Source organism: Pelodiscus sinensis, chromosome 10 (genome assembly GCF_049634645.1).
Source record: "Pelodiscus sinensis isolate JC-2024 chromosome 10, ASM4963464v1, whole genome shotgun sequence".
Classification (NCBI taxonomy): domain Eukaryota; kingdom Metazoa; phylum Chordata; order Testudines; family Trionychidae; genus Pelodiscus; species Pelodiscus sinensis.
In genome coordinates, this window is record NC_134720.1 from 1959007 (window position 1) to 1983816 (window position 24810).

The 24810-nt window shown below is 49.5% G+C and overlaps 2 protein-coding genes and 2 long non-coding RNA genes across 13 annotated transcripts in view; 3 read left to right on the top strand and 1 right to left on the bottom strand.

The window, feature by feature from the left end:
* LOC102453010 (uncharacterized) overlaps positions 1-10950 on the top strand; it is a 26969-nt gene extending 16019 nt beyond the window's left edge. For 4 of the 8 annotated variants that reach the window (XM_075937263.1, XM_075937260.1, XM_075937258.1 and 1 more), the window contains 4 exons: positions 1124-1183; positions 2914-2975; positions 5137-5215; positions 10409-10950. In XM_075937263.1, coding sequence (XP_075793378.1) covers positions 1124-1183; positions 2914-2975; positions 5137-5215; positions 10409-10786 — 579 coding nt within the window. In that variant the 3' untranslated portion in view covers positions 10787-10950. Of the gene's footprint in view, positions 1-1123; positions 1184-2913; positions 2976-5136; positions 5216-7740; positions 7797-10408 lie in introns of all 8 variants that reach the window. The other 4 variants (XM_075937259.1, XM_075937265.1, XM_075937261.1 and 1 more) reach the window with 4 other exon arrangements.
* Positions 7680-18005, top strand: LOC142830722 (alpha-1,4-N-acetylglucosaminyltransferase-like). The gene is made up of 4 exons (XM_075937276.1): positions 7680-7792; positions 15808-15957; positions 16077-16553; positions 17376-18005. Exons 3-4 carry the CDS (start codon positions 16143-16145, stop codon positions 17988-17990), a joined length of 1026 nt encoding a protein of 341 aa, XP_075793391.1. The 5' UTR covers positions 7680-7792; positions 15808-15957; positions 16077-16142; the 3' UTR covers positions 17991-18005.
* LOC142830725 (uncharacterized) lies at positions 10408-23895 on the bottom strand. Of its 2 annotated transcripts, none has more exons than XR_012906168.1 (2): positions 23693-23895; positions 10408-11408 (listed from the first exon to the last, which is right to left on the bottom strand). It is a non-coding gene; the product is annotated as an uncharacterized LOC142830725 (long non-coding RNA). The 2 variants fall into 2 exon arrangements; XR_012906169.1 differs by lacking the exon at positions 23693-23895 and adding an exon at positions 11559-12830.
* LOC142830723 (uncharacterized) overlaps positions 20104-24810 on the top strand; it is a 74201-nt gene continuing 69494 nt past the window's right edge. Inside the window, exons 1-2 of one of the 2 annotated variants that reach the window (XR_012906166.1) lie at positions 20104-20238; positions 22214-22312. This is a non-coding gene — a long non-coding RNA (uncharacterized LOC142830723). Of the gene's footprint in view, positions 20239-21783; positions 22313-24810 lie in introns of those variants that run through there. The other variant, XR_012906165.1, reaches the window with a different exon arrangement.

Sequence of the window (24810 nt, forward strand, 5' to 3'; positions counted from 1 at the left end):
GAAGGATGGGATGGGAGAGAGGGTATAAGAATAGGCCTCTTGTATCTGATAGATATGACAACAAGGAAGAAGAGAAATATTTGGGCTGCTCCACAAAACAGAACTGGGGAGATGGGAGTGAAACCAAGCACATAAATATATTGGCGAGAGAGTTAAAAACCCCAAGCAGCAACAAACTGCATCTATAATGCACATATAATGACTGAACGACTTTTTTGTTCTTAGCGTTAAGATGGCACAGAAGCCTTCCAGACCTTCCAAATCTAAGAAACACAAATACAAACCATGTAACCAAAATGCATTGTTCTAGAATATGCTGTCGCTACGGCACAGTTGAGTTCCAGCACTCATTTTCCGTTGAAATTTGCACAGTGATTTTTTTCACATTTCAGTCCCCACAGCGTCAGCTGTCAGCTCTTCGACATGTTGGGTTTTCCTGGAAGGTTTGGAGAGTGGAAATTCCCACAATCTGCCCAATTTGAATCGCCTCTGGGGTAGAAGTAACATACAGGCTTGATATAACTTTTCATTCTACAGAGATATTTGCATGACTGACTGAATAATTCCTAAGCAATATCTATTACTTTCCCATCATTCTTAGGAAGCACAAGCATCGTCATGACTTTCTTATTGACCAGTAATTACTGATTCGTTCTGCAGGAAAAAAAAGGGGACTTCTAAGCAAACTCTAAGCAGCAGGGGGTGAGGAAGTAGCAATTAGCACCCTTGTTACTAGACTGTAACAATGCCAGGTATCTGGAGTTTCTTTCTGTGTGTGAACACACAGAAGGATAGAGTCTTCAGGGCTGTTAAATGAGAACCTTTCACAAATAATACCTTCACCCCTTTTTGTTTTTTAACAAGTATAGGCACAGATAACTTAGGGCCTGTTGAACCGCATGCAGGCAAAGCTCACTGAAGAGTAGTGCACTTGCTTCCGCACAGCCAACGTAAGGAGAACATTTTCACCACCGTTCGTGGGCAAAACCTTCACATTCCTGCTGTCACAGTCGGTGCTGTTTGCTCTCTGCAGCACTATTCAATGGGCGCCCCAGACAAAGGGCACTGGAGTAAGGTAGCCCATCGGCCATATGAAATCATACCTCAATGTGACCTTTTTTAGATGAAACAGCGAATCCGAGAACTGGAGGAATCAATAAAAGAATACGAGGCAGTAATCCAGGTAAGGATTCCACATCTAGCGTGGTTAAAGGTAGCAAGCCCTACATAATTCAACCTGTAACACCAGATGGATCTTGTAATTAAGGCACTAGATTAGTATAGCATCTGGAAACCTGAGTTTGTTTGTTTTTTTGGCTCTCTCACTGCATCCCAGGGTTCTTCATCTGTACGATGAGGGTGCTGCATTTCCTTTGCCTATTGTCATCCCATCTTCTGAGATAGTTACGTTTTGGTGGGGGTAGGGACGTCTTTCTCTGCGTGTCTCAGCTGTTCCTAGCACAACAAGGCTGCCACATCTGTGGAGGCCTTCAAATTTATGACAGACAATCAAAACTCCCTGAAGCACATGTCTTTTGGGGTAAAATTGTCAAGACTTGATGTCCATCCCCGAGGGTATGTCTAGACGACAGGCTTTTGTCGGCAGAGGTTTTGTCGACAGATACTGTCAACAAAGCTTCTGTGGACAAAGAGAGTCTAGACTACATCCAGTTCTGTCGACAAGGCAAGTTGCTTTGTCGACATGAGAGTGTAGACGCAAAGGACAGTGTAGATGCAATAACGTCTTCTGTCGACAGAACTCTGTTGACAAAAGGTGTTATTCCTCGTAGAATGAGGTTTACCGCCGTCGACAAAACTGCCGAGTTCTGTTGACGTTATGTCGACGGAACTCGGCGGTAGTGTAGACGCAGGTATAGTTTTGTCGACAAAAGTCCACCTTTGTCGACAAAACCCTGTAGTCTAGACACACCCCAGGACAGCATCGTGTGCAGGTCTAGGATGGTGATGATACAGCTTTTCCCCCTGCAAACACCCGTTGAGATTTTGGGAGGCGCGTGGAGAAGGGCGAGAGTCACAGAACAGCACCATAATGGCTGACTCTAAAGTCTTCACAATGGTCATTGTCACGGGGTGCATCACTGCCAGGCGGCGCCTGCTCCTGGTACTCTGGGGATTGGCTCAAGACCGGGCTTCCCCATCTGCACTTCACCCAACATCACTGCATCTCTGCTGTCCACCTCTCCTAGCCCCGGGAACCGGTGTCCTCTTCCTGGCTCCTCCTCCGGCCACGTCACTATTTCCCCTTCTCCGGGTGGGATTTCGCTCCTTAAGCATCCTAGGTGGTCTTCCTGGTCATGGCCTTCATTCCACTCACCAGTGACTGATGGGGGACAGAGGCCTGCCCTCGTCTCCAGGATCCAGCCCTGGGCCCTTCAGCTCAGCAGGCTAGGCCTTCTCTCCCCAGCTTCATTGCTCTCGGCTTGGGCTGCTTCCTTTCCTCTGGTTCCCCTTTTCTTCCTGGGCCTGCCAGATCCCCAAGCCTCCCCCTTCTTCTCAGGGAGTGACCAGAGCCTGCAGTCCCCACTTGCTCCTCCCTCTCTCCTTGGAGCGTCTGCCTTTTCCCAGCACCCCCTTCTGCACCCTTCCCTGGGCATTATGGGCCCCACTTTCTCCTGACCGCCTGAGCCACCTTAATCAACTGCCTAACTGGTTATTTGGCCCATCTGGCCTGCCGGGGAGTGGGGTGGGGATCACAGCGGAGTCCTGCGGGTGTAGAGGCGTGGCGCACCTCACATAGGCTGCTTTCCATTGGCAGCAGCAAGGGCGCAAACGGCGTTTGGTCTGTCCGCACCCTTACTGAACAGAATCCACCCAGATCCCAAAGGGGTGAGATAGAAAAGATTGGGAAAGGAACCCAACCAAGCATGAATTCCTGGATTTGCCCTTTCTAAGGTTCTTCAGGATAAAGAGAAGTCTCTTCAGGACCAGCTCTCGGCTGCTGAGGAAAAGACTCGGTAAGTCTGGACGCAAACCAAAGCTTTCGGTGGCCAGTGTCTGGTGGTAGGTCTGCACTACAAAGCTTCTAGCAACCCCGCTGTGTCAACATAGCTGTGGGCTGAAAGTCAGGCAGTGTAAACACATTTTGCTGGCACGTTTGCCATGAAAAAACTTCCACCCGCTACGAGCTGCGGCGTTGTCAGCAGGAGAACCCGGCTGTGGGCAAAGCGCTGGTTACACTAAACTGTCCAGGGGCAAAGTATTTCTTGTTCAGGGAGAGGGGGACTAAGCACCTGTGAAGGACAAAAGCTTTGTGGCTCAATTGCCAGTGTGGACAAAGCCTTAGTGAGGATACGGGGGGACGTAGTATTGTGTGCAAAGTTGAGAGAGAGCCAGTGCGAGGAATTTCACTTAGAACGGCCAGCCTGAGTCAAGCTGACATGCTAGTCCACGCATTTGTGTCTGCCATAGCTATTTCAGTCCATCACAGTCATTATCTGTCCGGATACCGGGCCTCTTTCTAACATGGGGTGTCATGTTACTAAGCCCTTCAAGGAACTTATCTCCTTAACTGTGAAACCACGAGAGTTAAAAAGAGAGGCTCTCTATGTATGTGTGAGATAATAGCCAGTACTTTCTTCTCCAGCTGCAGCAGGGTGTCACCAGAAGCACTGAGTCAGTGTTTCCTACCTGTGTTTTGGCTATAGTTTTGCAAAGGCAGAAATCCGGTTCATTTTCCAAGATTGCTGCATTCTCAGAAATGGCAGCCTGCGAGGAAACTCACATATACACCACAACAAGGACTTAAACAGAAGTCCGACTTCTTTGCTGACAACTAGCCATTGTCTTTCTTTGTGTAAACTTGGAAAATTGTACCTAACACAGAAGCATGGCTGATAAGCAATACTCTGGCTGGATTGTTATAATCTTCTAATCTCTTCCTATCTGAAGTGGGTTGTGCCCATGAAAGCTCACGATACAAACTACATTTTTTGTTAGTCTCTAAGGTGCTGCAGAACTATTCGTTGTTTTTTAAGTGTTTTCAATCACAGACTAACACAGCTAACACCCTCTGAAAATCTTCCTATCTCTTCTTTTCATTGGATATTCACTCACATTTGCCTCTGTACTGAATTCTGAGGTGTAGATCCAGGGTGCTCTCTTGTTCTCCTCTAAATCTTTCTCTTTCTATCCATCTTTGTTCCTATCACAAGGAGACACAGCAAAAATCTAGCAAGAATAGGACATGGGACTGAAAGGGATCTCCTGGGTCATTTCAGGCAACCCTGAATTTTGGGCTGTCTCTTGAGTTGTCGTGTGTAACAACATGGCTGTGAAGATACATTCTGAGCATTTGCTGAGAAATTCCAAGGCAGTGATACAGAACCCGTCAAGTGCCGGGATGGGCCATCTCACAAACATAAAAGTGGATAGCCGAGATGTTTCCTGTGAGGTTATTGCTTATCAAGACGTGGAAAAAAATTGCTTAATAAGAACAGCCAATGTAAGCAGGGGCTCAAAAACCTTATAACGGGCCAAGAGTCTAGACATGTAGATATTTGGTGGCTGGCAATGGGGTAAAACAGCAGTGGAAGGTCCCATTGCCTGCGGTTCAAAGCAGACAGGCCGAGATGGGGAAGACTGGACGTTCTCTTAAGCAAAGCGGGGAAATGCAGTCTTGGGATCTATTGAGCTTTGGTCCTTCTGATTGGTCGAGTCCATTACAACACTGACATTCTACAAACCTGCCACTCACGAGTGAGTGCGCAAAATAAAACACATCAATCATTCTTTCCTAGGAATGATTTTCTGCAGTCTTGGCAAATAATTTCACCTTTGGCTTCAGACCAAACATAAGACTTTCTAGTCAGATAGGGAAGTGTTTCCATGGAATGTAAGAAGAGGGAGTAGAAAAAGATTCCATCTGCAACTTTTGCTATGGCACTGCATCGCATGGCTAGCTTGGTACCTGTGTTGCTGGAAGGATTTTAACCTCTGGTCCTTTCTACTGGTCCTTTCTTCCAGTGTCTGATGCTTATAGTGTCTTAAATGTATCATCTTTAACAAAGAATACGATGCCCTTCAGAGCTACATGTTTATAGAGACCAAATCGGAAAATTGAATTTTATGGGAATTATTGAAATTTGCAAACAAATCAAGTTCCTTTGATGTTTACAGAACTCTCCCAAGGAAAGCTAGTAACATCCTGAACATTAACCCCAAAAGCCTGATGTTTGAAATAGTCAAAGCTGAGCTGGTAAGTACTTTCATCTTCTCCTTAAGACCACAGGTGGGCAATAAACGGATCGTGACTGCAGGTACAGCTACTGTGGTTTTATACCACTAACAACTTCCACTCACCTTTTCTGTACCTTTTCCAATTCTAATATAGCTTATTTCAAATAGGGTGGCCGGAACTGATACTGTATTCTATGTCTGGGTGCTCTATGGTTTTGGGTGGTGGCATTATAATATTTTGTCTTATTACCATCTGCTTCCTGAAAGTTGCTAACATTCTGTTTGATTTTTGACTGCTGCTGCACATTGGAGGCTAGCATAATTCAAAATGATCTGGACAAACAGGAGAAATGCTCTGAGGTCAATAGGATGAAGTTAATAAGGATAAATGCAAAGTACTCCACATAGGGTGTGTCTAGACTGAAGGCTTTTTTTTAAAAAAAAGTGGCCTTTTTTCGAAAAAACTTTACCTGTGTCTGGACTGCTGCTGCGTTTTTTCAGAAGTAAATCGAAAGAATATGGCTGGTTTTTTGACCATGGTAAACCTCATGCTCTTTCGAAAAAAGGCGCTATGTAATGCAAACTGTGCTTTTCCAAAAGAGAGCATCCAGATTGCCTGGGTGTTCTCTTTCTCCCAAAAAGCGGCTTGCTTTTTTGAAAGTACTGGTCGTAATCTAGATGCTCTTTTTCGAAAGCACCTTTCCAAAAAGCCTGTTTCAAAAGAGGCTTGCAGTCTAGCGGTAGCCTTAGGGAGGAACAAAGAGTTTCACACATACAGAATGGGAAGCGACTGTCTAGGAAGGAGTACGGCAGAAAGGGATCTAGGTGTCCGAGTGGCTCACAGGCTAAACATGAGTCAATAGCGTGAAGCTGTTGCAAAAGAAGCAAACATGATTCTGGGATGTATTAACAGGGGTGTTGTGAGCAAGACACCAGAGGTCATTCTTCCACCTTACTCTGAACTGATTAGGCCTCAGTTGGAGTCTTGTGTCCTGTTCTGGGTGCCACATTTCAGGAAAGATGTGGAGACATGGGAGAAGATCCAGAGAAGAGCAACAGAAATGATTAAATGTCTAGAAAACATGATCTGTTAGGGAAGACTGAAATAATGGGGCGTGTTTAGTTTGGAAAGGAGAAGACTGAGAGGGGACATGATAGAAGATTCAAGTATCTAAAAAGGTGTTATAAGGAGGAGGGAGAAAAATTGGTCTCTGAGGACAGAACAAGAAGCAAGGGGCTTAAATTGCAGCAAGGAAGGTTTAGGCTGGACATTAGGAAAAACTTCCTACCTGTCAGGGGGGTTAAACACTGGAATAAATTGCCTAGCGGGGGTTTTGGAATCTCCATCACTGGGGATATTTCAAGGCAGATTGGATAGACATCTACCAGGAATGATCTAGACCAGGGTGGGCAATAATTTTTGATGGGGAGGGGCAGTCCAAAAGCTTGGAAAGTGGTCGAGGGCCGCACTCCTGCATGACATGAATGGAGATGCGGGGTGTGGGGTGGAGGTGGGGTGCAGAAGGGAGCTTGGGGTAAGGGACTGGGCTGCAGGAAGGAGACCGGAGTCTGGGCGGGAGTTGGGATGAAGCAGGCGGTTGTGACTTAGGGCAGAGGACAGGAGGGCAGGGGTTTGGGATGTGACCATGGGGAGGAGGGGATTGTGATCTGGGGCAGGAGATTGGGGGGCCGGATCTGATAGAGGGTATGGCTGTAAGAAAGGTACAGAGGGTTTGGGTATGTTGGGGTGGGGGGCAATGATTGGGGCTGGGGTGCCAGCAGCAGGCTGTGGCCAAGAGACTTACTTGCCAGCTGTCAAACTAGCCTGCCTGCCTGCAGAGGTTAAAGATTTCCCAGCCAGCCAGTTTGCCTGGCCCTGAGCCCAGGAGAGGGGGCGTGATTCTTCATAGCTGCCTGTTATTCTAACAAGCAGCTCACATTGGCTGGTGTCTGCCAGAAACCAGCCAATAGGAATGTGCTGGGGGCGGGGCGGCTCCTAAAACTTCCCCCCTCCTCTCCAGTTTCAAAACAAAAACAGAGCCCTGCAGCTGCTTTTCTGCATGGCCTGTGACAAGCAGGGACGCCTGCCTGGGGCTCCCCGATGCTGCCTCCGAGGGTGGGATCTGGTGGCTTGGCGGGCCAGATTCGGCCGTGAGCTGTATTTTACCCAGGCCTGATCTAGATGGTGCTTGGGGACTGGACTCGGTGACTCTGGAGGCCTCTTCCAGGTCTAGTGTTCTAGGATTCTAGGATTGGGTGGATGCACTGAGAAAACTGTCCACAATGACTTGCAGGGTTACTTGAGGGGCACGATGGAGCCCATTGGTCAGACACACAAGGGAAAGTGACAAATCTCTTCATTTGGAGCAAAGCACCAAAACTAATCGATGGGCGTCACCTGTGAAAACATAAGTCAAATCCTTTTGGTTTTAAGAACATTGCAAAGAATCTCTCATTGGTAACCCAACGGCCTCTTCCAACAACTTCTTGCCAACTTTGCAATTGGAAGCATTTTAAGTCTCTTAAAATTCTCTTTATCTGCAGGAAGACAAAATACGAGGCAAAGGGAAGAAGCAAAGGAAGCACTTTTTTGGTGGTAGGTTAGTGAAGTTCCCATTTACATTTATGAACCAGCTGCATTTTTAAAAGCTATTTTAGGACCTGACAAGAATGTAAAGAAAGAACAGAACAGAGCAAGGGGGCAGCTTTGGGTGGGTATTTCGATAGCTAGGAATGCAGGCAGGTGTCTAGTGGGTTGCCTTGCATGCTTTTGAAAATCCCATCAGACACTCATCAGTATCTTCAGGTGCCTAAATACCTTTAAAAATCTGGGCTCAAGTCAATACAGAAGCACTTCACTTAGTACAGGTTGAACCTCTCCAGTCTGGCACTTTCTGGTCCAGCAACCCCCGTGGTCCAGCACGATTTTAGTTAGCCGGATGTTCGCTTATCACGGGGGTGACTGAGTTTCCTGCGCTCCTATAAAGTTTGTTTACAGCCACCAGCCCTGGCTCCCAGTGTTCTGTGCTGTGATTTAGCTCCAATTTTCCCTTAAATGTCTTCTAAGAGCTCAGCAAGCAGTGGAAGTGCTGGTGATGCTGCAAGACGGTATTGGCCTCCCGTGGTCCGGCAAATTCTCTGATTCGGCATCAGGCAGGACCCAGAGTGCCGGACTAGGGAGGTTCCACATGTATGAGCAAATCATAATGGATAGGACCCACTAAAGGAAAATACCTTGGGCTAGGAATTTGAAGGCTGCCTTCAGGGATTTAGATGAGGATTAGTGCCGTTTTAAATGTCCATTGACATGGGAATTGGGGACATGGCCCCGTAAGCTCCCTAGGAACTGGGAGTGCCTCTGTTCTGGGCTGTACAGACCCTAGCACAAAGGGATCCTGGTGTACGAAAGGGACCCGGGGGATGAGGTCCATAAAACAGGTGGTAAATCAAAGGGCAATAGCAGGGGGAAATGGGAGGCGAGCCATTTTAAAAAAGCTAAACGTATCTTTGGAACGATGGGATAACAGCAATAATCAGCCCTGCCCATCGGTGTGAAGTGACCAGGGGCCAAGACCAATGAGAAAAACGGAGACACAGCGCAGGGCCGACAGTCCCAGCGGGCCCTGGGGCACGGTGTGAGGGGAGCCGGCGCCACGCCCCGGAAGAGGTGGGGCCAAAGGCAGTCAGCCCTTAGCGCCGCCCAGATCATGGCCTCCCCCAGACCTCAGAGCCAACGCCGCGCGCCGGCGCTCTGGCAGCGGGTCAGGCGAGTCGGGGGTAACCGCCCCTTCCTCCCCGTCAGCGAGCCTGGAGCACACACGGGAAAGCAGCGAGGGAGGAGAAAGGCAGCGAGAGGGAGAGGAGTCGCTGAGGAGCCAGGCCCAGAGACGTGGATTGACAATAAGACGAGGTTGGGGGGGTGACCCCCAGACTCACAATACAGTCTTAAAAAGTCGTCATGGGCGTCCCCGCCAGTAAATGTGTGTGCGCCGCCTGCAGGGTGTGAGGGTATGTCTACACTACCCCCCAGTTCGAACTAGGGTGGTAATGTAGTCATATGGAGTTGCAAATGAAGCCCGGGATTTGAATTTCCCGGGCTTCATTTGCATAAAGCCGGCCGGCGCCATTTTTAAATGCCACAACCTCTAGGGGTGCATCTAGATTGGCAAGATTTTGCGCAAAAGCAGTTGCTTTTGTGCAAAAACTTGCCAGCTGTCTACACTGGCCACTTGAATTTGTGCAAGAACACTGACGTTCTAATGCAAGAATTCAGTGCTTCTTGCGCAAATACTTTCCCGCTCCCGCTCAGGGATAAGCCCTCTTATGCAAGAATACTTGCGCAAGAGAGCCAGTGTAGACAGGCACCTTAATTTTTTGCGCAAGAAAGCCTGATGGCTAAAATGGCCATCGGAGCTTTCTTGCGCAAAAGCGCGTCTATACTGCGCACGGATGTTTTTGCGCAAAAGCATCCGTGCCAATCTAGATGCTTTTTTGCGGAAATACTTTTAACTGAAAAACTTTTCCGTTAAAAGTATTTCTGCAAAATCATGCCAGTCTAGTCGCAGCCCCAGTGCTTCACCACCCTGACAGTTAGGAAATTTTTCCTAATGTCCAACCTAAACCTCCCTTGCAGCAGATGAAGCCCATTGCTGCTTCTTCTATCCTCGGAGGCCAGGAAGAACAAGTTTTCTCCCACCTCATTGCGACACCCTTTTAGATACCTGAAAGCTTCTATCATGTCCCCCCTCGATCTTCTTTTTTCCAAACTAAACAAGCCCAATTCTTTCAGTCTTCCTTCATAGATCATGTTCTCTAGACCTTCCATCATTCTTATTGCTCTTCTCTGGACCCTCTCCAATTTCTCCACCTCTTTCTTGAAATGTGGTGCCCAGAACTGGACACAGTACACACATGCAGTGTGTTTATGTAATGTGTTGTGTGTTTGTGTCGCACGCCATGTGTTTTTGTACTGTGTTGTGTGTCGTGTGTAATGTGTTGTGTGTTTGTGTCACACGCCATGTGTTTTTGTACTGTGTTGTGTGTCGTGTGTAATGTGTTGTGTGTTTGTGTCACATGCAGTGTGTTTGTCTAATATGTTATGTGTCGTGCAGTGTGTTTGTGTAATATGTTGTGTGTCACATGCAGTATGTTTGTGTAATGTATTGTGTGTTTATGTAATTGTGCCCTGTGTTTGTGTCTCTTTATCCTGCAGGCTGAACCCCAAGTGGATTCTGGTTGTGTTGTGGCACCTGACGGGCATGCTGCTGGCCATCCTCCTGGCTGCCACCCTAGTCACCCTCTTTGTGCTCTGGACCTGCGTCTCAGAGCACACCGTGACAGAGGCCTATCACCAACCGATCTGGCAGTTTCTGGACTATTACCTCTGGCCTCATATGAAACTGCACAGTTCTGGCATGTTACCCAAGTAACCCCTTTGCAGAACCTATGGATGACTGCGAGTGTATTCGCAGCAAAGCCCTGTCATTCTACAGCCAACCGCCCGGCCTTGAAGACAGCTATTTCCCTCAGACAGTTTGTGATCTGCAACGCCCCGAGCTCTAATTCGACACTGTCCATTCCACAGTCGTGATGCGCATAAGAAATTCCAATGTCAGACTCCTCAGGGCAGGGTGGTGGTGGGGAGGAGAGTCACCTACACATTCAGACAGTTAGTGAACCGCTGGGGTCGGAAGAAGCTGTCGTGTTAGGCCGACATCGTACCAGATAAAAGCCAGAATGGAGCTTGAAGTAATAGATCTGAGGTGTTCCGATATTTGCTCCCATATTTTTATCCAAACGTATGCTGTAGGCTTGGCAGACGGTACAGATGTTCCTCGAGAAAGGACAGACGTATTCATTGCATTCCTCTCTGGTGTGACGCGGTCGGGTTCAGGGGACACACTCCGACCCTTGTGTTTCACTGCGGAATGAACTGGAAATTGCGGGCCTAGCCTGCAGGTCTGGGCAAGCCACGGCTGCCATTTTTGCTGCGTTCAGTCTGGCGCTGAGGTGTTTCTAGGCATTTGCGGTGTAAGGAAAGCTGTACGTGGTGTAAATGAAATCCTCTTGGTATAATCCACAGGCTGTTATTTATCCATTAAGAGCAGCACGCCGAGATAACATATCATGGCACATGTTTGCTGTGCTCCGGTCTGGCAGGATTAAAATGCTACATCCTCCTTGAGCTATTCCAACCAGGAACCACACAGTACCTGTTCAGAAAACAAAGACAACAGGAATGAAGCTTCCACCCTGAGTTTCCAGGGGCGAGGGTGACACACAGGGAGGGGAGGGGGTGAGCGGAGCACAGTCGTATTTCGATGGGAGGAACTCTCTCACTTTTCCTGATGGGCCCTGCGTACCTGAAGCTCTGTGTGCCATGTGTAGCTTGTTCTGATGAGCTGGGAACAGGCCAGGCGCGCGTCAGACGGGGATGAAGAGAGGAGAGGGGGAGCCCCAGCCAGGGTGCTGTGCACAGCACATGGAGCGGCATGAAATTGCTCTGTCGTGCAGGAACCAGAGAGCACCTCACACCAGCTGCCTGCCATGGCCTCACTGCACCAGCCAGGTCACACTCAGCAGCCAGGGACAAACTAGCATCATGCTCCCGGCTGTGGCCAAAGTCAGGCTCTGCGAGGATGGGAGAAAGGGAAGGAAGAGGTCGTGGTCTCCGTGGCCAGGGCAGGAGCTGATCAGTTCCCAGTCAGCATTTACATACTGTGGCGACGCTCCAGCTGTTCCGCATGGGTCCAGCGCTGGCAGACAGTGTTTGCCTCAGAGCCCAGGCCTGGCCCTAGGGCAAGGCGAGCCAGGCAAATGCCTTGGGCCCTGTAGTGCTGAGTATTCACCATCCCCCGGCTGGTCCCAGGCCCCGCTCCCAGCGTCCTTGCCTTGGGCCTTGCACACTCTTTGGCCGGGCCTGTCAGAGGCTCACTGTGCCTTCCACAGAGCCCCTGGCCCTGCTCTAGGGGCAAAGCTGACAGCCTCCTGAGCCCTTCTCATCACAGGCTAGTCCACAGGGAGGTGAAAATCCCCCTCAGAGGCAGACTCGCTAGTGCCATGGGGAGGGGTGGGGGTAACCCAGGCCCACTCACTACTCCGGCTTCCGGTCCAAGGACCCTAAAGCAGTTCTGCTCCCAGTCGGCAGCTTCTTCCCTGGGCCACTTCCCCGAACAACCCCCCATAACCTTTCCTGTGGTATCTGCTCCCCCACAGCACTCTGCCTTGCTCGCAGTCCCCATCTCTCATTCAGACACCTCTCACTCACAGACCCCGGGAACCTTCCCTCCCCCAGACTCCTCACGCGCTCCCAGCTTACTGAAGAGGAGCCTTGTTTAACCAGTCCCAGCTGGCTCTTAATTGACCCCAGAGGCTCTGATTAGTCCCCCCAGTGGACTCCGGAAACATCCCAACTGTCTCCCGGGGCTTCAGTTGGCTTGACTGAGTCCAGAAGGTTCCTTTTGGTTCTGGGTTAGTCCTTGTTAGTTCACACTGGGTACAGAGACTTACTCAGTCTGGGGCTGATATACTTTCCTTCAACCACTCCCCCTCCGGCCTGACCCTGTCGCAATATCCTGTAACAAAAGACAGGGCTATGTAGCACTTTAAAGACTAACAAGATGATTTATTCGGTGATGAGCTTTTGTTGGCCAGACCCACTTCCTCAGATCAAATAGTGAAAGAAAATTGGCATGACCATATACACCAAAGGATACAATCAAAAAAATGAACACATATGAAAAGGACAAATCAAATTTCAGAACAGAAGAGGGATGAGGGGGGGAGGTAAATGTCTGTGAGCTAATGATATTAGAGGTGATAATTGGGGAAGCTATCTTTGTAATGGGTAAGATAATTAGCGTCTTTGTTGAGACCTAGGTGCAAAGTGTCAAATTTAAGCATGAATGACAGTTCAGAGGATTCTCTTTCAAGTCTGGTGTTAAAATGCCTTTGAAGCAGGATGCAGGTAGTTAAGTCCTTGAGACAATGCCCTTTCTGGTTGAAATGGCAAGAAACTGTTTTTTCTTTGTGATCCTGTCTAATAGCTGAAATTTGATTTGTCCTTTTCATATGTGTTCATTTTTTTGATTGTATCCTTTGGTATATATGGTCGTGCCAATTTTCTTCCACTATTTGATCTGAGGAAGTGGGTCTGGCCCATGAAAGCTCATCACCTAATAAACCGTCTTGTTAGTCTTTAAAGTGCTGCATAGTCCTGGTTTTTGTTTCAGCTAGACCAGACTAACACGGCTACATTTCTATTACAATATCCTGTGTGAGCTTCGTCAGTAGGATACAGGAGTGATTCTTGCAAAGCCGCACACGGGCCCCAGGTCGCCAGAACTCCTGCCAGGAGTTACAAAGTGAGTCTCCCTCACAGGGGCCACGTTATACCTGAGGGGCTATGGGTCACTAGGCAGGGCTGCCAGACTACAGGCTTCCATTAGAGAACATGCTGGAACTTGTTAGTCAAGATATGGCCTGTCTGAGTGTACTCCCAGCAAAGCCCTGTCATTCTCCAACCTCCCGGTGTGTGGAAATGACTATTTCCCTCAGACAGTTTGAGATCTGCAACGCCCCGAGCTCTAATTTTACACTGTTCATTCTGCAGTCGTGGCACGTGTAAGAAATTCAAATGTCAGACTCCTGAGAGTGGGGGAGGGAAAGTGTTACCTACATATTCAGACACGTAGTGAATTGCTGGGGTAGGAAGATGCTGTCATGTTAGGCCAACATTGTACTAGATAAAAGTTTGTCGGGGGGTTAGTCATTACAGTACCCTATGACAGGCAAGTTATGAGAGAGCTTCCTGGCTTAATCCAAGACCCCATCCGGGGCCCTGTATCCTCCTCAGAGGGTGAGGTTTCCTACGGCAACATGAAGGAGTTCTGCTCTATCGTCACCAGCCACCTCCCCACAGCCGTGGTGTCCAGGACCGGGAGGGTGTAGTGTCTCATCTGAAGAGGCCTAGAGCAGTAAGGGAACTTTCAGACCAGGCATTTATGGCATTAATAGCCGTATCATTGGGGCTGCTGCCGAGGACAACTGCCAATCCCTCACAGACTCCTCAGGAGTGATTCGTACACCAGGCCGTCCGACTGTACCATGCCATGCCGTCCGACTGTACCATGCCATGCCGTCCGACTGTACCATGCCATGCCATCCGACTGTACCATGCCATGACGTCCGACTGTACCTCTCCTTTCTCTGCAGAGGAAGTGGCAGCTCTCCAAGAACATTGCACAAATCGCATGTGACAGCATGTCCCTGTCTCCCATCTCAGGTCCAAGGAGGAATGGTTACATGTGCTCATCCACATCTAGTTTCCATGTGTTCACAGATAAACCTGTGCCCCAAATAGGTGAAATAAGCTATCATTCTGTGTCCACTTTCACCAGCAGCTCAAAACACCTGTCCTAAGCCCGGGTACAACTTTCTGCTGGGCACGTTGTTCCTTCCTTTTGTTAGCAGTGCAACCGTTCACCTTCAAAGCCGCGATTTCCCACTGGAAAGTCCTCATCACTGCGCCGCAAAGGTGCATGCTTTGGTGTCTCCTCCTTACTTGTGCTCGCAGTCCTACACCATTGAAAATGTAGCGTTTCCTCTTCTTATCAACAATGCAAATAGAGTGCAAACACCACTGCGTGGCTAGGAAGCAAAGCCAAAGATCCTGCTCCGAAAGTCCTACCTGGCGTGACTGTACTGCATTAGGCAGCCTGCGTTCTTAGGCACCGAGGCTCCGACCTACCTTGGAAAAATGTCCTATTCAAAATAAATTCAGCATTGGTTTCCAACTGACTGTATTCTCTGTCTGGCTTTTGCTTATCAAAGACGGTGAGTTTTGATTTATTTACAAATACGTCGCAAGAAAACGAGAGGGAAATCGTATCATAAGATTTGATGTAATGTACATTATTGGTTTTCATTTCATGGCTGTATTGACTATGGCAGAATGAGGAGCAATGGTCCCAAGTTACAGTGAGGGAGGTCTAGATTGAATATCAGGAAAAACTATTTCCCTAGAAGGGCGGGGAAGCACTGGGATGGGTTCCCTAGGGAAGTGGTGGAATCTCCATCCCTAGAGGTGTTTAAGTCCCGGCTTGACAAAGCCCTGGCTGGGCTGATTGAATTGGGGCTGGTCCTGCTTTGGGCAGGGGGCTGGACTCGATGACTCCTGAGGTCTCTTCCAGCTCTGGGGTTCTATGATTCTATGAACTAAACTATCTATTAAATATTTTAGAATTTAGAGCTTTCCCAAGGGATTGAAATTTACTATGAGCCCGGGTTGAAATCTTCGAGGCAATTGGCTTTGATGTGCCCGTGTGGGCTTCAACTCTATGTTTTATAATTGAATCAGTAGTTGACTATAGCAGAATCAGAAAGCAGATAACAGCCTGAGCAACTCAGATGCTCAGATGTCTACTACTGTACAAACAACCGTGTCTCTAGGAACCAGCTGCCAGAAGAAGTAAGAACCATCATGAACCACGCTGCGTGCAGAGCCAAATGTCTTCACACTCACCGCCTCTTAGCTCGGTAGAGTTCCTTGCTTGACTGCAGCATGCAGCTCACTTCGATTCAAGTCTGTTTCTCCTTCCTCTTATGATCTAGGGCCCTTTTCGATGCCAGTGAACTCCACCGAGTTCAACAGAGAACACCTTTGGTTTGAGGACTGCACCCTTCAGGATTCCAACCCGCAGACGGATGACAAGCCTTTTTCCTAAAGAGCCGCTTGAGTCAAAGAGGCTGATGCCAACTCAGGTCTGTGATTTAGTTTAACTCTTGATTCCCCAGTTTTGCAACAAGCTGTCAATTGCATAAGAAATAATCCAAGGCAATAATAACATTTGAAATCCTCTCCTGTCGTATTTGTCTCCCAGCGATAAACAGTGAACCGTGGACGCTGACTTTGTTTTTAAGACTCGCCGGTCCAAGGACAAGCAAGAATGTTGAAGGAGATCCAGATAGTGCTCTGCTTCTTTTTTGTCTGTGTCTTTGTCATTTTGTATGAATTCTCCCTGCAGCCTGTTTGTGTCTTCTCACGCAAGCCTATTGCTAAGCCATTCCTGACAGAAGAGGATGTTATGAACCAGAGCAGAAGCGTCATCTTCGTGGAGACCACAGACCGCCTGCAGCCTCCTCCCTTGGTTGCATGTTCTGTGGAATCTGCTGCCAGGATCTACCCTGACAGACCTGTTGTCTTCTTCATGAAAGGGTTGAAAAATAACACACGGCTGGATTCAAATTCCACTTCCTCTGCCTCCTCTCTTCTATCTGCTATGAAGAATGTCTTCCTTTTTCCTCTTCAGATGGAAAGTTTGTTCCAGGGGACACCTCTGCTCCCATGGTACCATAAGGTGAGAGGAAATAGAAAGGAGGAAACATTTTTTAACAAGATTTAAGGTAGAGGTGGTAGAAAATGAAAAGAAACTGGTTGTGATATTTTTAAACATTTTGAAGCAGTTTTATTACCCCCAAATGGACCTCTTTTCATGATATTTTGCCAGGCATTTGTCAAAATATTTCTTGAAATTGTTATGTACAATTTCCATTTCCTGGCGGTAGGATTTATGGCAAATAGAGTATTCCGATAATAATTTTGGTAGCCATATTTTCTCAAAATGCTTAATCACCATCTTTTCCAAAAAGGCCATTTTTTGATAAAGAAGGTGTATTTGAATAATTTTAGCAAGCATGACTGTAAAGAGAACTTTTCCTGGTGGGGAAACATGATTTCAGTGCGTGTTAAAGGTGTCTGACAGCAACGAAAATGTTTAAAAACAAGCTCTAGAAGTGAGAGGGGAATTCAAAGGTCAATTTTGGAACAACAGAAAAAAAAGGCAGTGGTATTCCACCAGCCATGCCTCTCAGAAGTGTTGGTCACTGCATTTCTCTGCACTTCTCGGTATGGTTCTGTTGGCAACCATGATAGCTTTGGATCAGACAGTGAGAGTGTCAGTTGCGATGGGGGGTTGTTTGGGGAAATAACGGTTAATGATTCCTAATCTCGTTATTTGATCAATGTTGGATGTTTCTTGGGATTTGCTGTGGCTTGAGCACACTTGTACAATCCCACCGAGTAAAACCTGTATCTGCTCTTGCCCTTTTCCACCAACGTGACTTAGCTGAAAAAGAAAAGCAGCCAATTGCATCTCTGTGCTCCCTTTCCAACTCTGCAGGTTAACGCAGCCCAGGAGAAGCACTGGGTTCATATCATCTCTGACGCCAGCCGACTTGCACTCCTCTGGAAATACGGGGGGATCTACATGGACACTGATGTCATCTCCATCAGGCCTATTCCAGTGGCAAAGTTCCTGGCGGCCCAGGCTTCCCAGTTCTCCAGCAATGGGATTTTGGGCTTTCCTCACCATCACTGGTTCATTTGGGATTGCATGGAGGATTTTGTTGAAAACTACAATGGAGGCATTTGGGGAAATCAAGGCCCCATGTTAATGACAAGGAGACTCCGAGCATTGTGCACCTTGACCGATTTCCATAATGTGGAGGATCTAAGTTGCCAGAATATTTCCTTCTTACATCCTCAGCGATTCTACCCCATCGCTTATGAAGGATGGAGACAGTACTATGAGATCTGGGAGACAAGCCCCGACTTCAGCAACTCTTATGCTCTGCATCTGTGGAACTTCATGAACCAGGAACACAAGCCTGTGGTTGCAGGAAGTAACACCTTAGTGGAAAATCTCTTCAAAACACACTGCCCCACCACGTACAAGGCCCTTATTCTAGGCACAGAAGGCCTAGATGTCCATTTGCATCAAAACAAGACTGAATGACGGCATCTAGCAGAACAAGGTGACGCTTCCAGCCCTCATGTTCCTGCGACTAAAACAAACTGCACACAACACGCACATTCTCTTAGTCAGTGACTCTCGGCCATTTTCTCTTTGCAGGTGACTTTGTAGGAGAGAACCTGTCAGAATCCACCTCTTCTCCCAAGTTTTCCCAGGATCTAATTAAATCAGTAGGAAGCGTGGGGGGGTGGGGGGTTGGGACGGAGGGTGCGGTATACATATCATGACATCACCAATACTCAGTATGTCTTGTCCTTCAGGGAAAAATTTACCTAAATGACCTAGGAGTCACGTTGGCTTTGTGAACCAGAACTCCACTGAAAATCAGTGTGACGTAGGAACCTAAAGGTCAAATGTTCAAACGTATTTGGTGCCTACAGATGCCCCTAAGTGCTTTTGAAAATCCCCTTGGGCATCGCTCTGCCTCTGGAGCCTTTCAGAATCTGACCCCCTACATGGGTTTGGAAATTGCAGCATCTTGTGTGATGAAGCCCTTAGCTAGTGAAGGACTCTAGCGGCTACTGTAATGTCCATGTTCAGTCACAAGGCATGTAATAACACTCTGCGAATGGCAGCCCGAACCTCCCCCATGCAAAATGTTCATTGTCATTGATAATTTTTGTCTTTCTTTGCTTCAGCTCTGGATCCTGCCGTCTGCACAGCGACATTTTAAATGCTCCTTTAAATAAAAGTTCCACCCCGCCCAATGGCTCTGAATTTGTATTTCCCCACCTAAGCCTCCCGGCTGGAGACCCAGTCGTGGAACTGAGGCCTGGAGCCCCACGTGGGACCCAGGGAGCCACCCCCAGTGCCAGGCACTGCCGCCACCCACACAGCCCCAGTCAGCCACGGCCTGGCCCTGCCGCTGCCTGGACTCCTGCTGCCAGATCCCCTGCGCCTCAGTTTCTGCCTCCAGGCCCCTGCAAGGCCCAGTCTGGCAGGTGTGCGCTGAGCTCCCCTCGCTCCACACAACACAGGCTGGGGAGGAGCCTCCCTGACAGCCTCAGCCCAGGCCTGAGGGGACCCGCGCCCTGGGACGGGGATGCCAGTTCGACTGCCCCCTTTGACCCAGCCTCTGACCCACGGGGCACTCTGGGGCGAGCCTCTCCCGGTGTCGCTCGGTGCGGTGGGTGCAAATAGCTGCGTGTGCGCCGGGGCAGAGGCAGCACGGCCCTCGGTGCATCCTCAGGCGGGTAGCCGGTGCCAGGCTGCGGCGACGGGGCTGTTCCTAGCACGTCCGCTCCCCAGAGCCAGCACTGCACCGTGACCACAGGGACGGGGCTGGCGGGGGGGGCTGAGCAGGGGCCGCTGGGCTGGGAGCCACCCGGCGGGGCAGTGGGCAGGGGGCTCACATGCTGCGCTCCGGGGCCGTAACCCTCTGGGCCCGGCTCTGCCCTGCCCCGCTCCGCCCCCCGCCCCCCGCAGTAGCAGCACCGCAGTCCCTGCACCCGCGCCCGGGGGCTGCGCGGCCGAGCAGAGCGCAGCCAGGCCTGGCCCGTTGCCATAGCAACCGCTTGGCTGTGGGGCGCGCTCTGCAGTTTGTCGAACCCACGGCCCGAGACCCGGCCCGAGGAGGCTGAGCAGGGTCCTTTTCCCCTCGGGTTCTGAAACCCTCCCTGTGTGTGCGGGGTGGGGTTACCCCCCATGGCACCTCCACACACAGCCCCTTTGCCAGCCACACACAGTGCAAGAGAGAGAACGGGGGCACCTCCGGGCGCCTCCCTCCCCCCGACTCCCACCCGCATGCCTGGGCGCTGCCGGGCAGACAGCTGCTGTGCATGCAACAGGCTGGGTCTGGTCCTGCTGAACCCGCGGGCGCAGGAACCTGCCTCTCGCTGCACAGACACTTTCCCGTCCTGCCCCAGCGCCGGTGAGAACGACGCAAATCTCCAGCCCCAGGACAAACCAGCAGATCAAATTATTTAACAGCAACTGGCAAATCCATTGAAAATGGCCAGACGGGTCCAGTGCCGGCCAGGAGGTAGCCCTGGAGCGGGGGCTGGGAATTGAGAGCCACCCCCAAGCCCCGTGGCTGTCAGACAGCGGCCGGCAGTTGGGAGCTTTTATCTAGACACATTTCCAAGAAAGCCAGGTGGGGCTGGGGAGAGGCTGCCCGCTGCCGGGTGAGATTAGGATGATTAGGGCGTGTTCGTCTTCCCCACCGGCCGAGTTCCTCTCAGAAGGGCGGAAGAGGCCAGCAAAGCAGGACGACCGTCCCTAGGAAGCTGAGGTAATGAGAGTGGGGGGCAGGAAAGGGATTGATGGGGGGGACCCAACGCCGGTGGAAGATTCGATAATAGTGAATAATACTCAACACCCCCTTGCCCCTTCGCAGGCTCAGAGCGCTCCACACACCCGGGCGCTCCGACCTCTGGGCTGTACGTTCCCCCGCGCAGGGGCTGGTTTTCGTGGTGGGTTGTGCACGGGGGCCGGGGGGGGCTGCTCCAGGACAGGGGCTGGAAGGTGCTTTGGTGATACAAATGAGGATGAGGAGGGGAAGGCCTCAGCCCCACAATAAGTCCCGGTTTGACCAAGCCCTGGCCGGGTTGATTGAGTTGGGCTGGTCCTGCCTTGGGCAGGGGGCTGGACGTGATGACTCCTGAGGTCTCTGCCCGCTCTAGGATTCTAGGATTCGACGATAATAACCTGCCCCTCGATTATTTCAGCCCTGCCCCTGCTTCCCGCCTTGTCCCACTCCCCAGCACATCGCTGGCCTCCCCACCGAGCTGCCCCTGTTCCTGATGAGCCCACAGGGCCCCGGGGTGCTGGCTGCCGCAGGGCACACTTGCGTGGCTCTGAGGACTGGCCTGGCCTTCTGCCTGCAGCCGCCCATCATGGCCCTGGCCTGCAGAAAGAGACGGCAAGACAAATGGCTCCCAGACACCCGGGAAGGAGCAGCAGGCCTAGAGCTGCATTGCCGGGCACCCCAGTCATGGTGAAAATCAGCTTCAACTCCTTCCCCTGGGAGCACAAGGGGACAATTAATACTAATGAGCTTGCACAAGGGCACTTCCTCCAGCAACAGCCACGCTGCAGTCGCACTCCTGCCTGGAGTGCACGCCGGGGACCAGCGCGCTCCCAGCGGGGGATTGTGGGACATCTCCTGGAGGCCACTGGAGTCACACAGGCACCGTGCCGACCTTACTACAGCGCCCGAAGCGCGAGGGCCGTGCAGTTATTCAGCTGGCACAGTGGGTGGCTCCTCAGATCCACACAGTCGAGTGTAGGAATAAAACCAGTTTAGGCCTCTACAGCGCTGGCTGTTTGAAGCCCCTGTAAGGGATCTCCTCTGCAGAAAGCTCCTAACTCTCTGGGCACCTTTTAAAGGTGCCGCCACGTGCCAAAAGAGCCATCCAAATACCGACTGGCCAGTCTGGGAAGCTGCTCAAGAGACAAGAGCGCCCCTACAAAAGACACTTCTGTCCGCATGAGGACTGCGAGTGTCCTTTAAACAGCAGCAGATTGGTTGCTGTTGTCTCTTTAATGCATGGTCACATGGTTTCACAGGACACGCTCGAATGATCTGCTCTGATTTGTTTCGTACTTTTGCTCTTCGGTAAAACTGTTTAAACTAGTAAACACATATCGCTGTGTGGGCTGCGTCAGAGAGACATTGAAAGAGAGCGGTTGCTTTGTTTCTGCTTGTAAAATTCAAACCTGTTACAATAACTAGATTGTAGGTGACAGACGCAGCTGCATTTTCCTAAGAAACTTCCTGTGCAGAGCAGAAAGAATGTACGTTGCTGGTTTCCTTTACCAACTTGGGTATGTTTGAAATCACAACTAACTTGACCCCTAGTTTTGGAATCATATTGCACAGCAACCGATTCAGACCCCAATGTTTGTGACTGCAAATGTACCAATACAAATATGCAAATAACAATCTTACTAATTGAATTGCACCTAACGGTATTACTCTCGTTTCTTACTGCCTGCCACTCACAAGTTCAGAGCGGGGGAGGGTTAGTAAGTGATAAGAGTTTGTTTTCCCTTCTATCCTAACACTAGACGCAGCCCGATGAATCAAGAGGATTCAATTTCGACTCTTTAAGAGGATTAGTGTTAATTTTAATATTATTCTGAGAAAAGCAGTTCACTCTGCCTACTTCCTCATTTCCAAAATGCTCAGATACACTTCCCCAGTGGGTGTAATCTGTGAGCCACTACTCAAACATCCAGTGACCTTTTGCTTCCTGTTGATTTAGAATCCCAAATTAAAAGCAGCGTCTGTCAGACGGACAGCGTACGGAATTTGGATTATAGTCTCTACGACTAAGTGGGGGCTGAGTCTTTGGTACCTCCGGGTAAGTAATGTTTTCTTTTGAACCATTTGATGCAGCTTAATTTCTTGGCTTGTGAACACCCTGCTTTTGGCGGACGTTTTTGTTTCCTCTCTTTACCCAATACACCTTAGCGGTTTGTGATTCTTGTAAATCCAGAAAACTGCACTTTGTGTTGTTCTGTATATTTCCCCTGACTATACTATTTAAAATCGTAAACATTACATTAAGCCTAGGATCCTGGGTTCACTGCCTAGCTACGCTTTACACTTTACTAAATCTCCGAAACTCCATTCACCTTCAATTCCTATTTCAAATGAGCTCAATTAATAGGTTACTAGCTATTAGTGTTATACACACACACACACACACACACACACACAGGTAACAATTATTTACACTGTGCTTGATAAAAGACAAACGTGTTTTTATTCAATCCAAAGAGTGGGATTTAAGTGGCTGCAAGTGAAAACAGACAGATCAAAGCAAGTTATTTAATTAAAATGACCAAAAAACACTAGCTAACTGTAATCTCCTGAAAAATTTGTTCCACACAAATTTGTATCCTAAGCAGCTGTTCCCATCTCAGGTACAAAACTGCATCCTACGAGGCATAACGGGGAGGTCGATAAAGGGCTTTCAGGTCGGCGCGGGAGCATCCAGACTAGCACACTGAGCCGACAAACAGCTGATCAGCTGTTTGTCGGCTCAGTGCGGCAGCCATTTAAATTTAAATGAAGCCGCGATTATTTAAATCGCGGCTTCATTTCCCTTTGCCGATCAGCCTAATCTATGGAGCCATGTAGTTTAGATACACCCTAGGTTCTTACACCAGCATTCTGATGCGTGGTGACCTGTCTTACCTCAGCGGTAACTTGCCTGGCTCCCCACTGTTTTGTGAGTAGGTTCTTGGGACATTTTATGCACCCCAGGGGGTGCGCTAAGGTATTGTGCCTCCTGTGTGGCCAGTTCCAAGGAGACCGCAATATCAACGGCCTTCGGTAGGGTGAGCAGAGCTTCTGTGAACAGACGCCTCCGTATAGCTTCACTGCGCAGGCCACACACTAACCTGTCACGTAGGGCATCATTTAACATCTCCTTAAATTCACAGTGTTCAGCAAGCTTTTTCAAATTGGCTACAAATTGTACAATGGTTTCACTTTCTTTTTGGTCTCTGCTATGGACCCTGTACCTTTCTGCAATGACCTGTGGTTTTGGAGCATAACGTGACCCCGGGATTTCCACAATGTCACTGTAAGATTTGGTCTCTGGCTTAACAGGGAGCAGCAAACTGCGTAGCAGAGAGTAGGTCTTAGCCCCTACGACACTTAAAAATATTGGCACCTTCTTCTCTTCGTTAATGTCATTTGCAATAACAAAAAGTTCAACACGCTCAGTATATACCTGCCATTGCGCTAACGTCTCCACAAAAGGTCCCAGTGGCCCTGTAAGTGTAGCCATGGCGGCTGCACTCCCCCCCCCCTTTTTTTTCTTTTCCAGTCTCTTGGCTCCTTGATCTTAGTTTCAGTTTGCACAGTGTAGCCGTCAGTTCTTACCCCACCTTCCAGAACAGCCAAAAAGAGTTTGTTTTCGCACATTGACTTCTATTTCTTTTGTTGCTGGAGGCAGCACAGGCATCCCACCCTCGTCGCCACTTGTTATGTCGTGGGGAGTTTCAGAGGATAGGAAGAAATCAGTGCAAAGGCAGAGAGCTTGCGTACGTGCGAGTGTCCGTTTTATGGCACAGAACTCACTAGAACAAGCCCAGACTAGCTGGGCTGACCCCAGTGACCTACTCAGTTACCATAACAACAAGATCTATATCTACAACCCAAAGGCCAGCCGCACTTGGCGGAGGCGGAAGGACACATTGGGCTCAGGCCAGTGGAAGGGAGAAGATCCATGTTTACGTAGACCTAGTGACTTGCCCGGCTGCTGCAGTGGGACCACTGACTGGAGCAACAACTGTGGGAAGAGGTCTGTGCAACCAACCCGGCATCCTGACTCTTGGTAAGGGTGGATTTCACCTCCCAAACCCCTCGGTGTGCCCTCCGGATAGTGTCTAAATGCCTGGATAAAGGTGTAAATCTGTCCCCCAGCAGCCTGCTGCACACAACTGCGTGCGTCAAATCTGCTGCCATGCATTCAGGTTCCCCGGCGCAAGCTAAGCTGATCTGATTGTGAGGACCGCCATAGCGGGCCAGTCCAATCGTCCACTAGCCCAGGGTCCTGTTTCCGTCACTGGCCAGAGCCAGGTGCTTCAGAGCAGCTGAAAAGAACAGGGGGTATGTCTCCACTACCACCCTAGTTCAAACTAGGGTGGTAATGTAGTCAACCGGAGTTGCAAATGAAGCCCAGGATTTGAATTTCCTGGGCTTCATTTGCATCTTGCCGTGCGCCGCCATTTTTAAATGGCCGCTAGTTCAGACTCCGTGCCGCGCGGCTACACGCGGCACAAACTAGGTAGTTCGGACTAGGCTTCGTTTCACGAGGAGTAACGGTAGTTCGGAATAGGAAGCCTA